General features: G+C 38.6%; 2 protein-coding genes across 4 annotated transcripts in view; one reads left to right on the top strand and one right to left on the bottom strand.

Moving 5' to 3' along the window:
• Nucleotides 1-4,134, top strand: part of daam1b (dishevelled associated activator of morphogenesis 1b) — a 70,416-nt gene extending 66,282 nt beyond the window's left edge. For 2 of the 3 annotated variants that reach the window (XM_053488862.1, XM_053488861.1), the window contains exons 23-26: nt 461-521; nt 656-787; nt 2,050-2,220; nt 2,529-4,134. In XM_053488862.1, the coding sequence (XP_053344837.1) occupies nt 461-521; nt 656-787; nt 2,050-2,220; nt 2,529-2,741 (577 nt within the window). In that variant the 3' untranslated portion in view covers nt 2,742-4,134. The remainder of the gene's footprint in view (nt 1-460; nt 522-655; nt 788-2,049; nt 2,221-2,528) is intronic. The other variant, XM_053488863.1, reaches the window with a different exon arrangement.
• Nucleotides 4,135-4,406: 272 nt separating this feature from the next.
• Nucleotides 4,407-10,773, bottom strand: LOC128514944 (trans-L-3-hydroxyproline dehydratase). The gene is made up of 6 exons (XM_053488864.1): nt 10,680-10,773; nt 9,188-9,674; nt 8,917-9,086; nt 8,709-8,831; nt 7,060-7,197; nt 4,407-5,690 (listed from the first exon to the last, which is right to left on the bottom strand). The coding sequence occupies exons 2-6, from the start codon at nt 9,666-9,668 to the stop codon at nt 5,565-5,567; spliced, it is 1,038 nt and encodes a 345-aa protein (XP_053344839.1). The 5' UTR covers nt 9,669-9,674; nt 10,680-10,773; the 3' UTR covers nt 4,407-5,564.
• Between the last annotated feature and the right edge of the window lie 6,514 nt (nt 10,774-17,287).

The following is a 17,287-nucleotide window of genomic DNA, read 5'->3' as shown; positions in this document are numbered from 1 at the left end:
GGACAACTGGCTTGTATACCGTAGATTCGCACTAGCTATGAAGCATAGACGACACCTAGGGATAACTACCTGTCGTCTCACACTGGCCTCACAGCTATTCTCTATCCGGAACACCTCCTAAAGCATTCATGGGAATTTAACCAAGCCTTTATTATGAGGCATGGATGTGTATCACCTACTTCATCTTTAGAAGTAGCTCATTCAGTGGGTAGGAGACACATGCCTTCCTTGTTTTATTAATAAAAAGATGCTTGTAAAAAATGGAAATAATTAAGTTTATGTTGATGTAAAATTCAAAAGCAAACAAGTTTAGCTGCACTAAATTAATATCTCGCTTAAAGCATGGTATACTTTATATTCGAATAGTTTAAAATCGTACTAATCTAAGTAAGAATATTAATACTCAAATGTGTTTCTTATTAACCCTGTGCATTTTTTTTCTTTTTTTGAACATATATAGTATGACCGAGTTGGAAAAGGAGATCAACAACCTGCGCAGTGGCTTGAAAAATGTGGAAAGTGTAAGCACCTATCAGTTGTACTGCTTGTCTTTTGTTATCTACCAAAAAAACCTTAGTCCACATCTGTTTCTTGGATCCCAGATCCTATTTACTTGCCGATAAGTACACGTCTCTGATGTGTTTATCACGTACAGGAGCTGGAATACCAGAGAAATCGTCCACAAGAGATAGGAGATAAGTTCATGTCTGTGGTCAGCCAGTTTGTTACACTCGCCAGTTTCAGCTTCTCCGATGTAGAAGACTCCATTAATGAAGCCAAGGAACTGGTGAGTGAATGTGGGTGTGTTGTACATCAGTGTGTTGTGTGTTGTGTGTGTGTTGTGTGTGTGTGTGGTGTTGAAGGAGAAGCGATGCAGAGCTCTGTGTGCTTCCTTCAGCGGCCAGCTGTAGAAACAGGCTGCACTTTTGCCTGCTGAGTGCAGGAGCTAACCTTTGACCTTTTGCTGTGAGCACTTCCTTTGGAATGACCCTGGCACTCTCCTCAGCCCCTGGAGGCTCTACAGGACATAGGAACCTAACAGGACACACACCTTGGTTTAAGAGCAACATCTGTGCTGCAGGAAGCAATAATTTGCAGCTCGGTTCCATCAACTGCAACAAAAGGGATTTTCAAAGGGGATCCAAGAGTTAACTAAACTGAACCGATGGTGCAAACGCCTTGCTTGTGATGGAGACCATGTAACCAGTGTCCATCACTAGTGGTAGTCCACCAACATGTACAATTTGCACAACCTGTGTCCGGTAATTACAAAACGTCCTGCCCACATTACTTTTGTTAGAGCCCTCGTATTATTAATTGCTTAGTTGACTTGTGTTTTGAGAGCTGATTCCCAGGCTCAAGAACTTAATTTCAAACTGTATTACATGTCTGTTAGTCGTTCCCGCTATCGTCGTGCTAAGACTTTTCCCAGTCTGTTACTGGACTACCTCAACCTGGGCCTCCAGTCTACTGCAAGTGATATTAAGATAGGAGGAGAGTGTGTGAGGGGGGGAATGAAATAAAACCATGTGACATTCTCTGGCTCAGACTCGGTGCTGCTTTAGAGAAGGTTAGACCCATATGGCTACGATAAAGGCACATCAAAGGCACAGAGGGAAGGCTCAGCCTCTTCCCCTGTGGAGAGGCAGCACGAGGCTACGCTGGTGCCATGACAGTGTCCCTTTCTCCATTTCCTTATGTCCTTCCCTCAGGGTCTTTTGGCCGCTGGTAAAAATTGAGCTTAACAAGACTACCGGTACATGAACGACAGCTGTGTGTGACGGGATTCATTTACTACACGTACATTAGTCCCCTGCTGATTGTTCCTCTGTTCTGTCAACTTCACTTTAGTTTGTTTTTCTCCTGTTAAACATCTAGGGTAGATTCTAACATCACTTGCTTATGGCAGAATTGCATTAAATTGACAGGTTTAAAACAAAATTATCCAGTTTAATCATTAAATTCCTTTTGTTGTATCTAGAATCTGATTCTATCTGTGATAAGATGCAAAGCATGTTCAGAGACTAACCTTGCTTTTTTGTTCTACAGTTTAATAAAGCAGTGAAACACTTTGGTGAAGACGCTGGGAAGATGCAACCGGATGAGTTCTTCGGCATCTTCGACCAGTTCCTGCAAGCCTTCGGAGAGGCTCGGCAGGAGAACGAGAACATTCGGCGACGCAAAGAGGAGGAAGAGCGCCGGGCACGCATGGAGGCACAGGTGAGGATCTCGCCACGCACATATCCAGACTGAGATTCCAAAAAAGTAGAACAATATTAAAAGATAAATAAATAATAATACAATCATATAAGCCTTTAAAAAATATTCAAGTAATTGCATCTGGTTATTTCACATATCATCATAATAGTTATAAGCTTCCTTGCCTTTTCTCCTAACTGGCAAGGTGTTGAAATAAAAAAAAGCCAGTGACTATAAGAGAAAACCTGTAACTCAGCAATGTTTTACACAGTACGTTTAAAAAAAAAAATTCTGTTATACTCAGACTCTGATCTTTCCCTGCCTTCCAGCTAAAGGAGCAGCGGGAGAAGGAAAGAAAAGCCCGGAAGGCCAAAGAGAACGGAGAGGACAACGGGGGCGAGTTTGATGACCTGGTGTCAGCGCTGCGCTCCGGTGAGGTGTTTGATAAGGACCTGTCCAAGATGAAGCGGAACCGCAAACGCATAAACAGCCAAACCACAGAAACGGGCAGAGAGCGTCCCATCACCAAACTCAATTTCTGAGATACAGCCATTTTGACCATTCGCAACGCTTAACCTTGTCGACGAAGGCCCATTGCTTCATGCGTGCTATCCGTAACTGTTCTATTCCTTCACTGCACAATACGGCCTCATAGTGGGGGATGCTTGGAGAGCACTCATTTGCAACATCTTTAAAAAAACATGGAATTATCGGCCTAAATATTTTGCCCTTTCTAACTCGGAGGACTTAAGTGGGCTGCTGGGTAGAACGCAGAAAGACGTGTTTAGACATTTTAAGACTACGGCTGCCAAGATGGTCTTTATTAAAGGAAATTGAGTTTTTTCCCTTGGTGCTGGAGCACTGAGATTATGCAAGACAAGAAAAAGTTGCTAGTCAAATCTGGATTTGACCCACGATGAACACGATGCATGGGCACAACACAACAATCTTCCCTCTTGTTTTCCACTGCAAGAACTTCCACATTATTCACAAAAACACCGACCACACATCTTTAAAAACAAACACAACCACTGCGAGTCTTGTTCATTGGCTCATTCTTTAAACTGAGGCATGGCATGCAAAATGGAACTTGTCTGTGTGTGTCTGGACCTGTTATCTGGAGATTAAGCATAGGATTTGGACTAAAAAAAGACCTCCAGTGGTGAATCTACTGGCAAAATAATCTGTCAAGATAAAACTTAATCTCGGTGCAGAAAACAGACCTCAGAAGTTCGATGCTATACAGCTAAATGGCAATGCTTGTCTTTTTCTCTTATTATTAAGGACCATTTTATATAGTAAGCTTTTATTGAATACTAATAACAGTAACTAGGGTTATGGGATGTTTAAGTTGTTTATTACATCATTGTAGAGAATTGCATTGGATATCAGACACAGGCTGGCTGAAGATGATTTTTAAAGATAAGTTTTAAATAAAGAGCTGGCCCAGGCCCACGTCATATCAAACACTGTGGATGTTCCTTTGTGCAGATTCTATGCATTTATGTTGTTGGATCTTTCGTCAGACACTTTGCAGACCGTCTTGTGAAATCTATAGACTTATTTAAAAACAAACATACCAGTAAGTAAATCAATGCAAGAGACTTTCCTTCAGCTCTTCCTTCATCACTGGATATATTCCAGTATTTTTATCCACAGTGTATGTTGTGACAACGTGATATGCCTTCATTGAACATTTGTAATTTAAAAAAAAAATAAAAAGCCATCTATTGTTGCAAGATGGAGCTTAAAGAAGAATAAATTGGAAAAAAAATTGAATGCTTTTTTTTTAGGTGGGTTTTTGTTATATTGATATTTTCTCACGTTAAATGCTAAACAGTGTGCAAGAGGCAACCTTCAGTTCTGAAAAGAGTCCAAAGTGTCAAAACATGCAGTTCCTTGAATGACCATTAGGTTAAAAAATGGCTCTGAAATGAATCAATCCCCATGGAGCACCATGTTAAAATAAAAAACATTCGCAGCCTGGATCAAAAACAGTTCTGGTCTCCATAACTAGATCCTATTCATGACAAGTGTTTTATGTAATTTATTAGTTAAAATAATAAACGATTAAGATGTAAGATTATGCATAATCAGGGGCATGGTCGATTTGAATGACAGCAGCCAACTGCAATCGTTGTAGTTTAACTTACTACAAGAAATGCAGGAGATGATGTGTACTTCAATCAAAATAACATTAGCATCTAAATAAATTTTGGCCACCTTAAGATTGTAGCTAAGATAAGGGTAAGCTTGTAGTAACTGAGGTAAGTGGTCATGTTCCAACCAACAGTCAGGCTCTGTTTGTTCCGCCATTTTGCTCATTTATGGATTAACTGAGGATTTGGGCAAAATCTGCTTCTGCCAAATGGCAACAACCAGAAGTTGAGCTTCAAAAAACATGCTTCAGAAAAAAAAAAACATGGGTGACATCACTCAGGGTTCGTCAAGTTCTTATGCAGTCTAAAGTACAATATTAAAACCTATTTGGTTGCATGTTCCTGTTCTTCATAAAAAGGGAGATTCAGGAATTGAAAATATTTGGACACACCTTCTAATTAAATGTTTTTTGTTTAAAGATTTATTTTCTACATAAAAAAATAATGCATATGGAATCATGTAACAACAGTCTGTTGTTATTTCAACAGGTGAACAGGTGTTCTGGAACACCTGTTCTGTTTAAATATTTGTCTTGTCGTGCATTTCAACAAATAATCTATAAAATGTTGAAGACTAAAATATATTAGAAGTGACATTTTCAATGAAAGACAAAGCCATGAAGTGACACCCTGTCAGAGGAAAGTAATCAACACTGGTGTGTTGTAATGCACCCAACATCAAGCGAATAACGACATGTCCTTGAAATGGTTTATTCCGTTTATACCAGAGCCATTATAATTTGCAGATAGTGGGTTAAAAACATCACCAGCCTCTTTTTTTAATCCTTCATAAAGTCAATAAGACAGAACAGTCCCGCTTGTCATGTTACTGAGAGTGGAAAGTATAAAATGGCTGACTCCTGAGATTTCTTTTGCTAATATTAACTAAATGTCTCGACAAACAGTGGACACAGGAACGAATTAAAGGTTGCGGAATTACATGTGTTAAGAATTAACGAGCCTTGTTCTGTTCAACTTGTGCACATGGTTTAATTGTTAGGAAAAAGTAATTGGCATCTTCTAACAAAGGAAATATGAAACAGAGCTAACATGTGCATTCCAGCAGTAACGATCCCCAATGAAACATAGAAATGCACTTCCACAACGACAGTCAGTCACGATATTTTATATATATATATATATATATAATTTTTTTTTTACATTTATTCCAGCTTGTTAGGTCTCTGCTTTAGCATTCAAGCAGACTCATCGGAGGAGGAAGCCATTCCTCAGTGTATCTTCATTCTCCAGAGTGAAACTGGCGGTGCCACTGTAGTAAGCGTGACCTGCAACTTCCACCACCACGGCACGGAACTCCCCGCACATGGTCTCCTTTAAACACAGATCATTTAGTCATTCAGTTTAATACTGGTAGCTCAATGTAAATCGAACAACAGATCAATATCTAGGAATGTTGTCCTATTCAAAAGTGGGATTGGGATATTTTTTGTGAAGCAGTGCTGCTGTACTAGGGAACTACATCCTTGTTTTCAGGGGTGACTTTCCACTTTAGATTCGGCTTATGCATACCACTGAAATGATTTTATACATAAAGATCTTGGAAGCATTGAATTCTTCAGATGTCTGACTTTCTGAGATTCTTATTTTGTGTGTAAGAAAGATTGTTGAATGTTTTTATATGGAATTATAATTGTAATCTGCAGATGAACTGATTAGAGTTTGGAATTGATCCAAAAAAGATTGAGGCCACAGCAACATTCCCTGTTTTCATGCACAAAATATATTCTGAGGTTATTTATGGCATATAAATTAAAAAGCTAAAAGAACGATACAACTTTGGGGCAATGTTATTGTCATGACAAGTGTCGTCGTACTGGTGATGCAAATTTCACACGTTATTCTTGACATGTTTATCAATAAAAAAAATGGTTACAAATTAATTTAGACAAAATAAGTTCTATTTAAACACTGCCAGTGACACATTCACAACAAATTATTGGTGGGACAAATAAATGAAGCCCAAATTGTTTCAATAATAGTAAATACTTTTGTCTCTTTTGGGTTTTGGGTGTAAGAATCAGTGTCCAGTCTTGCACATCACCTGAACTGCAAGTGCGCCCTCTTGTTGCGAACAGAGGAATATCTATGTAAGCTAAGAAAATACGAGAGCCATTCAAGTCAAACTGGGACTTTTGAGACCACGGTTCTGAGAGTAAGAACTACCTTTATTTATCTATCTGTTATCCCCTGCTATACTAATGCACTTATCCCAGTGTTTCACTTGTAATTGGATGCCATTAAGGTAGAACGTTTTCTCAGTAAACCAGAGCCATGATCAGACTACCAGCTTCAAAAACGTTCAAAACGCTGGCCTCCCTTGAATTCCTTTTATAGGTCAAACCTGTGGAAATGGCTTGGAGCGTGGTCACGACTTTACGGGGTGTGGCAATAACTCCTAGTGGGTGCCGAGCCACTTCTGCCGGGATCGGCATTTACAGATGGACGTCCTTCTTAAAAAGTTTGCACCATTAAAATTTTTTATTGCGGTTTAGTCTCATCACCAGACTGTGCTTAAAGTCTTCTGTAAATATCAGTTGGATTTATTCCTTTACTCACAAGAAATTTCATTACAAGTCCCAGTTTTACTTGAATTGCCAATTACTATTTCCATATTATGCAAAATAAACAACTATGTTTTTAAGTGTATTGAATTGAATACTTTTGGCTTTACATACTGTACCTTTACTGCTTTCCCTGTAAATATGGTTCCTGTGGTTCCGCTCCTGAAGCTCCTAGTCTTATTCAGCTGGATTTGACCTTTGTGGTACTGCAGAGCAATGCGAGCAGTCACGCCTGAACCGGTGGGGCTCCTGTCCACCTAAAACCAACCAAAACACCTTTTTAAAAACATGGAAGCCTAAAATATAGTGTCGTGCAAAAGTTATTGATACCAATTGAACTTTTCAACATTTTGACATGTTACAACCACAAACGTAAATGTATTTTATTGGAATTTTATGTAATAGACCAACACAAAGTGGCACATGATTGAGAAGTAGAAGGAAAATTATAAATACAGTAGTTCCAAAAAAAGTGTGATGTGTATTTGTATTCTGCCTCTTTTACTCCGACACCCCAAACTAAAATCCAGTGGAACCAATTGCCTTCAGGAGTCTCCTAATTAGTAAATAGAAACCACCTGTGTGTAATTAAATCTCAGTATAAATACAACTGTTCTGTGAAGCCCTCAAAAATTTGTTGGAGAACATTAGTGAACAAACAGCATCATGAAGCCCAGGGAACACACCAGACAGGTGACAAGTTATGGAGACGTTTAAAACAGAGTTAAATTATAAAATAATATCCCAAGCTTTGAACATCCCACAAAGCACTGTTCTATCCATCATCTGAAAGTGAGAAGAGTATCACACAACTGCAAACCTATCAAAGGATGGTCATCCTTTTAAAATGACAGGCCTCCACATATCCGGCCTCTACAGTATGGAAGAGTGGCAAAAAGAAAGCCATTGTTAAAAAAAGCCATAAGACGTCCCGTTTGCAGTTTGCGACAAGCCATGTGGTGGATACAGTAAACATGTGATAAAAGGTGCTCTGGTTAGATGAGACCAAAATTGAAATTTTTGGCCTAAAATGCAACTAACACTGCACATTATCCCAAACGTACCATCCCCACCATAAAACATGGGGGTGGCAGCATCATGTTATGTTTTTCTTTAGCAGGGACAGGGAAGCTGGTCAGAGTTGATGGAAAGATGAACAGAGCAAATATATGGCAATCTTAGAAGAAAACCTGTTAAAGACTGCAAAAGATTTGAGACTGGGGCAGAGATTTAACCAGCAGGACAACGATCCTAATAATACAGCTAAAGCTACAGTGGAATGGTTTAGACGAAAGCATATTCGTGTGTCCAGTCCAGATATAAGTCCAGACCTAAATCTAATTAAGAATCTGTGGCAAGACTTGAAAGTTGCTGATCCTTGCTGCCGACAGAGCTTGAGCTCTATTTTGAAAGAAGGATGGGCAAAAATTTTACTCTCAAGATGTGCAAAGATGGTAGAGACATACACCAGACATTCAACTGTTATTGGAACCAAAGGTGGTTCTATGAAGCATTGACTCAGGGGGACTGAATACAAATGCATGCTGCACTATTCAGATATTTATTTGAAAAATTTTCAAAAACCATTTATCATTTTACTTTAAATTCTAAATTATTTGCGTCTTTGTGTTGGTCTATCAAACCCAAAATTCCAATACTGTAGGTTTGACTATACACCCTTACCAGAGCTCCTTTACAGAAATGAAGGTTGTATTTTTTTTTAGAAGATCTGCTTTAATGTAGAAGTGACGTTGAAAGTTGGTCTCACCTGGGCATCAGCAAACACACACACATTGGCTGTAGGCTCATCAGAGAAATCATCTTTACCATCTGTAAGGATGGTACCGTATAGGAAAGCCAGGTCTTCACTAACAGGATGATGGAGCTTCACCTGCCATAATAACAAACACCAAAGCACATTTCTCTCTCAGTATATCCTGTGTTTTATCTTAATGCACCTGGTGTTCGTGTTGTACCTGAGACTTGACTGCGTTGGTTACGGCAGTGGCTGCATCCACCAAATCTCTGGTTCTGGACTTATTGACATCCAGTCCAAATATTTCAGCGCTCACAAACGCATACAGTGCTCCTCCATAGCTTATGTCCACTGTTATTTCACCATATCCTGGAACCGTGACTGTCACATCTATAAAAAAAACATAACACTTTAAACTTGTTACATTCCTCAGAAATGCATGATTAAAAAAATATATATATATCTAAGAAAAGCCTAAGAGAAGGTATTACCTGTGGCGAAAGCAAAAGCTGCGACGCTGTGGAACCTCACTGCTCCTGTTTTACCGTTGTTATACTCCACAAACGCCTTCACCAGGCCACATGGACAGTGGATGTTTATTTGGGTCTCAGGAGAAGTCGGAGTCTTGACCAAACCGTAGTCTACAGCAAAACGACCGAGAGCAATGACGGCATGGCCACACATGGTGCTGTAACCTTCATTGTGCATAAACAGAACCCCGAGGTCGGCTTCTGGTATCTCGCTTTCGACCAGCAAGGCTCCGTACATGTCATAGTGGCCACGGGGCTCGAACATCAACACTTTGCGAAGATGATCGAGATGTTCTCGTACATAACGCCGCTTTGCGAGCACGGTGTCCCCGCTCACAGTAGGGTACCCGCTTACAATGATGCGTAAAGGTTCTCCCCCTGTGTGCATGTCAACCACAGACAAAAAGGCTCCATCATGAGGTGGCAGTTTTGGAAAATCCATTCGGTCCTTTAAATCGATCAGAGAGAAGTATACTGTTAAAATAGAGAACCCAATTAAGGTGCTCTTTGTTAAAATTCTGTGCTTAAATATCGATCACTTCATAATGTAAATGTGCTCCATATAAAACGACAATTAAAGTAGGTGCATACCTCCAGGTATACTGATACATTTGTACACACTAAATGTTATTTAGGGGATGAAACTGTGTGCTTTTACTGGACATACACCTACCTTGTAGACTGTTTCAAGAGTCCATATACGCTATTCGGGAATTAGGTTGCGTCTATCACACCAGTATGTGATCCTTCCCCAAACTTTTGCCACAAAAATAGAACTAGAAATAGGTCAACTAGTCTGATGAGATCAGACTGACTCTATTGTAGAGCAGATCAGCAACGTTATGCGTCAATAAAATGTCAGCTAATGACCAGAATGAGCAGGGTATCACATCTATGGTGATTTTCTTTATTGATTGCACATGCATTTTTGTGAAAGGGTTGTTCTGGGAGCATGAGGAATCATTTTCAAACCATCACATTGTGTGCTGTAATCAAAGGTGACTGAATGAAATGTTAGTGTGTGAAACAAACCCAGTAACACTGCTTACAAGGTAAACTCATGTCAGCAACCCACACAAATCATTCTGTTATTAATCAAACAAGTGTTTTTATGAGTATTTTTGATACAAGGGGCAGAGTGTCAGAGAAAGTCTGTGCAGTTACTGAATACAGTATTTAGTGCTATAAAACCAAAGGTCAGCTCTATACAACAAGGCAAAGTTTGTGCAGTTTAAGTCTGGTTTTATTTTGGATTTCCTTAATAAAGTATCTATCAGTTTGTATATCTTATTCACAGACATGGGCTCATCATTCCCAAAAACAGTTCATCAGAATGTCTAATGTTATTTTCTCTGTTTACACCACTGTCCTGTACATATCCCTGACAAAGCACTGGATTATAAAAGTAAAAAAAAATAGCGCTTTAATACTACACAACTGTATTTTTGCTTACCGTTAACGGCTAAAATGCTTCACTTGCAACGTCAAGTTAAACTTCTGCCTTCTTTTTATAATTCTTGTCTTGCAAACTAACGTCTTTTTTTGCAACGGATCAATCACAAATAACTCCAGACTGCCTATAAAAGTGCACTCCATTTGGTATGACATCACTACACGTGGTTTTGCACACTAAGAAGTGCACTAGAAGGAATCCAAATGGGATTTAGTCTGGTGACAGTAGCTATTTGCTGCCCCCTGCTGGTCTGAATGTAAAATTGTATATATACTGTATAAAAAGAAGTGAGATCTAGCGGCCTCTAGTGGATTAACTGTGTAAGACATTTAACTATTCTTACTTTACTTCTCGAAAAGGATTTTTTTTCACAGCAGAATGTGTTTTCCCTCATGCAAACAGAGAAAACAAAGCAACAAAGACGACTGCTTAATGTTATGTTAAAGTATAAATATTTAATTACCAGTATACATCACACATGAGTTTTATTACAACTTTATTATTTGCTGTATTAAGTATAAAGTCATGTTTTCTCGTTGAACACAGAGGAAATTTACTCTTTCTTTCTCTCTCTCTCTCTCTCTCTCTCTTTTTTTACACTTTACATGTACAAATAACCTGAACGATAAGAAGAATATAATGGGAGAAGAAAGTCTTGAAAATGATTAACTCTTGGCCCTAGCACAAAGTCTATACGCCGCTTGGAAAACGGAGTTCCGGTACGAAATGCTTGATTGTGATTGGATGTACCTCCTGTCACTCATTTTATAAATACTGGTTTATATTGGACTCAGAGCTCTAAGGAGGCGGGAACTAATTTTACAGACCCAAGTTCGAAAAAACAAACAAACTAATGTAACCTATTACAGTTTAATCTGTACACTGTGGTAATTGGATACTGTAGATATGCTCAGTAACACTGTAGTGTTACTGTTACCACTTTATTCTCTAATAACATTACATCCCACAGTGACTTATTCCTTGCATATCACAAAACATGCATATCTTGAATACACACAAAACCACAGCCAAAAGTTTCTTTTTTAAATAAGAAACATTTTTTTTATTGCATGAACTTTTATTTTAGGTATAATCAGTTATTCTCCCACAAGCCTATTTATTTATTTACATATTTTTAGACAGCACCTGATTGGAGTTTTCTCCATGCACTCCAGTTTCCTCCCACAGTTTAAAGACATGCAGATTGGCCTTCCCAAATTGCCTGTAGTGTGTGTGTGTGTGTGTATATATATATATATATATATATATATATATATATATATATCTTGCAATAGATTAGCCCCTGTCCAGGTAGGCTCCAGGCCCCCATGACTCTTTATACAGGATAAGCAGTGTAGAAGATGATTGAATGAACATTCAGTTTCTTATAAATTACAAAGAATAATCATCAGTGTAATTGTTGTTTTTTCTGTGCATTTGCAATCAGTAAACGACTGATGTTTCCTAAGGCCTTACAGGAGCCTCTGTTTGTAAACATTAAATAACATGGATAATTTATGATACACATTATGTACAGTCCATGCACACAGCAACACAGTGTTTTCGATCCTTTTATTTGCTACCCTTTGTTTATTTTAACCATCTAACATATGTACATGTCCTTATTAGCTGTTACAAATAAAAAGTAAATGAAGGTAATTAATATACATTATATGGACAAAAGTATTTGGCCAAACCTGTAAATTATTGAATGTTAGTGTTTCAAAATTTTCAGGTGAAAGGCAATCTTAATGTTTCAGCATATCAAGTTATCCTGGAGAATTCCAACTTTGTGTCAATAGTTTGGGGAAGACCCTTTTTTAATCTAACATAACTGTGCCTTAGTGCACAAAGCAAGGACTATAAAGACATGGTTTGATGATCTAAAGAACTTGACCAGCCCATACAGAGCCCTGACCTCAACCCCATCGAGCACCTTTGAGATGAACTGGAATAGAGATTGCAACCCAGGCCTCATAAATGCTCTACAAAATGTTTGGGTATTGCCATAGAAACACTTCAAAATCTTTTACACAGCCTTCAATGGAGAGTGGAAGCTGTTATAGCTGCAAAAGGGGACCAACGCCATATTAAAGTATATTTATTTGGATGTGATTGAAGGTTTGGTCAAATACATTTGTCCATATAGTGTATATTAATATATACGTGGTGGCACGGGGGCTTAGTGGTTAGCACTGTCTCCTTGCACCTCCAGGTTCCAGGTCTGATTCGTGCCTCAGGGTCTGTGTGCATAAAGTTTGCATGTTCTCCCTGTGCTTGGTGGGTTTCCTTCGGGTAATCCGCTTTCCTCCCACAGTTCAAAAACATGCAGATTAGGTTCATTGGCATTCCCAAATTGCTTGTAGTGTGTGAATGAGGATGTGAGTATGTGTGTGTGTATGTATGTGTGACCTGTGATGGAATAGCACCCCATCTAGGATCTACCCTATTTTATGCCTTAAGTTTCCTGTGATAGGCTCCATGGCCCCCCACCACCCCGTATAGAGGCTACCGTTGTATAGACTGTGAGTGATACTGTATATACAAACAGATAATACATTGTAGGGCCAGGGGTAGCTCAGTGGTTAAGGCATTGGACTACGGTTCGGAAGATCCCAGGTTCAAACCCCACAATCACCAAGTTGCCACTGTTGGGCCCTTAAACAAGGCCCTTAACCCTCAACTGCTCAGATGTGTAATGAGATAAACAAACAAAAATATATATGTAAGTCGCTCTGGATAAGAGCGTCTGCCAAATGCCTAAATGTAAATGTTTGAATAGAATTAGAGCCAACACTGCTGTCAGAACTCACTTACCTTGCGGTTGCGGGGGGCGCGAGGTGTGGTACACCCTGGACAGGGTGCCAATCTATCGCAGGGCACACACACATACACTCACACACGACGGGCAATTTGGGAATTGATCCTGGCCAGGGATCGAACCCGGACACCACCGTGCTGCATTACCTTATTAAAATTTCATTTTTATATAATTATATATAATTTTGTTTATAATATTAAACACCTTTGAACCAATGAGAACTTAGCAGCATGTTGCAGATTGTTTGTTTGATTGTTTTACACTATTTCTTTATACTGTGACTCACCCACTTGGACTAGTTAAATCCCACTGGCCTGGTGAGGACTGACTGACTGACTTTGGGATTTGGCATGGTGCCAGCTGGAGCTCGCGAGCATGTTGCAATCAGGTGATTCAATCTGGCAACCCGGCGCGAACGTGTATATGTGTATGTGTGTGTGTGTGTGTGTGTGTGTGTGTTAATAAAGTAAAGTGAGGTGTACACTGAGCTTCATTCCCGCCCATCACGGCGCAGATCTCCATTCAGTTCTCTACACCATCTATTAGTAAACAACTCTGTCCGACATCGGAGGGTTTTTTTTCTTCCGTAAGTAGATTTAATAAACTCGGGAGTCTTTACGGTTAACTGGTGGACTTTTGGACCCCGGAGGAAGTTTTAGACGCTTTCTCTTTGTTGCAGGTACAGGTTTGTGCTCTGGTTATTCGGTGTAGAATGTGACAGGGTCGTGTGTGTCCATAATGCATGCTGAAGTTCTGCAGGGAGGAACATGATGGGACAGGGACAGACAGGGACAGACAGGGAGAGGGACAGACTGACAGATAGACAGACTGACAGACAGATAGGACTTTGCACAGTACAATACACTCAGGGCACATGAATGTCACTGGACACTATATATGTTTATCTGATCTTTATCACTGTCTTGCAGTGTCTTAGAGAAGGTGCATTTTATTATTATTATTATTATTATTATTATTATTATTATTATTATTATTTTAGTGTGTTTTCACATTAAGACAAGATTGTCCTGTAAACTTTGTAACAATTTGTTAACAGAATAACACAAGAATGTTCAACAAATACGCCTGTGTGTGCGTGTACTTTTTTACACACACAAACACACACACACACACAAAAAAAAAAAAAAAAAAAAAAATATATATATATATATATATAAGCTATAAAATACCCTCTGTTTGATTGCCATTTCCTTGTAAAGAGTCATCTGTTCCACTCGTATTAACACATCTGCTGTTGCATGTAACTGTGTGCTCCATTAAATGATCTTTGTGCTGGATCTTTTCCTGGTACACAATGATCCCTATTGCTACAAAGAAGTAAAGTGAGCTTAGATCAGGGGATCTAAAAATATATACAATGTAAACTACCATAGGTATGACAAATTTTTATAAAAAAAGTTAAATGTTGACTTTTTCTGTGCATGGATATTTTTGACACCATGTATTAATATGTTTTATGTATATACAGTATATATAAATATATATATTTTTAATGATAAGGCCTGGGGTGTCAGGTGGCATTTGAATTCGAAGGTGATCAGTGAGGTTATGGTCAGAGCTCAGTGTAGATTACTCAAGTGATTCCATGGCAAACTATGTGTTCATAGAGCTCGCTTTGTGCACATGGGCACCATCATGCTGAAACGGGTTTGAGTTAAACTGAATAGAAAGTGTAATGCTGCAGGTAACAAAGATATTCTACACAATTGCATGCTTCCAACTTTGTGGCAACAGTTTGGTGAAGAATCATATCATATGGATGTGGCGATCAGGTGTCCAAAAACTTTTTGGCAATATCATGTAAAGTTGTGTAAAGTGTTGACAAAAAAGATGTTGAACTTGAACTACTGGAATGTTGAACTGCACAGACACAGTCTACATTTACAGTATGAGTCGAGGAACGTTCACAAACATAATAGATTATAAATGCAAGGCTATGATCATAAGCATAATGCATGCCAAAATAATCTCTCATGTGCGACCAGTTTTTAAATTAGGCAAGGAGCCTACACTAGGATTGTGTCATTCTGAATCATTTGACCAATTTTAAAGGCAACAAATGAAATGAATCTGTGCAGCGATCATAAACTGATTGTTATGTTTGTGTGTGATTTAATTAAGGGTGTCTTAGTGTGGTGCTCATTGTGAATGCTGCAGTATAATTTTAAAATAAGCTGTTGCATATCAGGTTCTACAAGGAATCACATATGGATCTATAAGGAATCACATGAGACCGATGTGCAGAGATTTGGACAGAAAAATAAACCATGTTTATTTTAATATAATTTAGTGTTATAATATTATATATTGCGATGGAAGATTAATACAATGCACCATGCATTGTGCAATCTATTGAATCTTTCAATATCAGTTTTTAATCTGCCTCGACATGTCTGACTTGAATGCTGAGCGAATAATAAGCTACTTTTGAAGCATGATATTCTTGCTTCCTGTCCCACGGATTGGTCCTGCCACACCTACTAGATTCTTACACTGATAGTGTGTTAGAAGAGATATTAGACTCAGTATAAATCTCATATCATACTAATATTTATTTGGTCAAGGTATATGTTTTGTATATGTCTTGAAGTTGTTAAGAGAATTTAGTTGTTTAATTTAAGTAAGACAAGCGGAAGTGGTTTTAAGGAGTATAACTACCGTTACTCTTTTGATCTTTGGTAAGGACTGGATGTCTAACTGTGAAGAAGAAAAATGGTTTGCGTAAGATAATGACTGCTCCACACTTCTTGGACTAATACATGTTAATCATTGACCTTGAATTTTATGGTTGCTTCATCAGGTCTTTTTATCTCTGTCATGTTTCCTAGAAAGGCAGCTTTCAAGCTTTTGTGGTTCCATCAGATGTACTAATGCTAGTTGAGTAAAAAGGAAAGACTGCTTAGTATAGCAGACAAGACCATTAAAATTACAACCTGTATAATAATAATAATAATAATAATAATAATAATGAAAAAGTTGTAATTATGCTTATATATTGTAATAGAATTAATACTCCTGCAAACACAACTCAGAAACAACATTTTAATTGGTCAGATTTGCAGTTACCCAATTGTACTTTTTAGCTCAGAAAAAAAATTAATAAACAAATTCAAGCCGTGCATGTATATGCATATCTGGTGATTTTGCCAAACCTTCAGTCAAATGGAAGTAAGTAGGGTAAGTGAAGGTGATCCAGATTTATTTAACACACACACACACACACACACACAATTGTTGCCTGCCAGTCAGAGTGCATGTGTAGACCAATCCTATTTTCAGACTCCCCAGATTCCTTCTAGGTCTCACTGTTCCTCTGTGTCTCAGCCTGACCTTTGTGTGCATGTGTATATATGTGTGAGAACGTGCATGAACTACAGGTCCTAAGGTGTCATGAGGGCTGCACGTGTCCTTAAGCGGATTTGTCCTCTGATGTCCTACTGCTGGCACTGCAAGGCTGGTAGAAACTGAAGCGTCATGTACCAGACCTTTCTATGGTGTACTTGGTTTGTTTAAATCCCTGGGTACTGCTGGTGTGTGTGTCTGGAAATGGGTGACCATATCCTAGAAGGTTCAATACTGCTTTTAGTCTTTTAGAGACTAATGCTGATTTGCTATGAAGTTTTAGTTCGGTTTTAGTTTAAGTTAGTTCGATGCTTCATGTGACTTTTCAGTCACCTCAATTCCCCACTATTCTGAAAGGTTTCTCATATGCAGTGTGACAGATGTGAATATTATAGTGGAATCATTCCGAACACGGCTCTCTAAA

The sequence above is a fragment of the Clarias gariepinus genome, chromosome 27, assembly GCF_024256425.1.
Source record: "Clarias gariepinus isolate MV-2021 ecotype Netherlands chromosome 27, CGAR_prim_01v2, whole genome shotgun sequence".
Classification (NCBI taxonomy): Eukaryota; Metazoa; Chordata; class Actinopteri; order Siluriformes; family Clariidae; genus Clarias; species Clarias gariepinus.
Note: the sequence above shows the minus strand (reverse complement) of the source record. Positions and strands in the feature narration are given on the sequence as shown.

Excerpts from the sequence above, each read along its gene's own strand:
- LOC128514944 (XM_053488864.1), bottom strand. The coding sequence starts at position 9,668 with ATGGATTTTCCAAAACTGCCACCTCATGATGGAGCCTTTTTGTCTGTG. Across the intron at positions 9,087-9,187 it reads AGCTTTTGCTTTCGCCACAG|ATGTGACAGTCACGGTTCCA; the intron begins GTAATACCTTCT and ends TTTTTTTTATAG. Across the intron at positions 7,198-8,708 it reads GTGTGTTTGCTGATGCCCAG|GTGGACAGGAGCCCCACCGG; the intron begins GTGAGACCAACT and ends GGTTGGTTTTAG.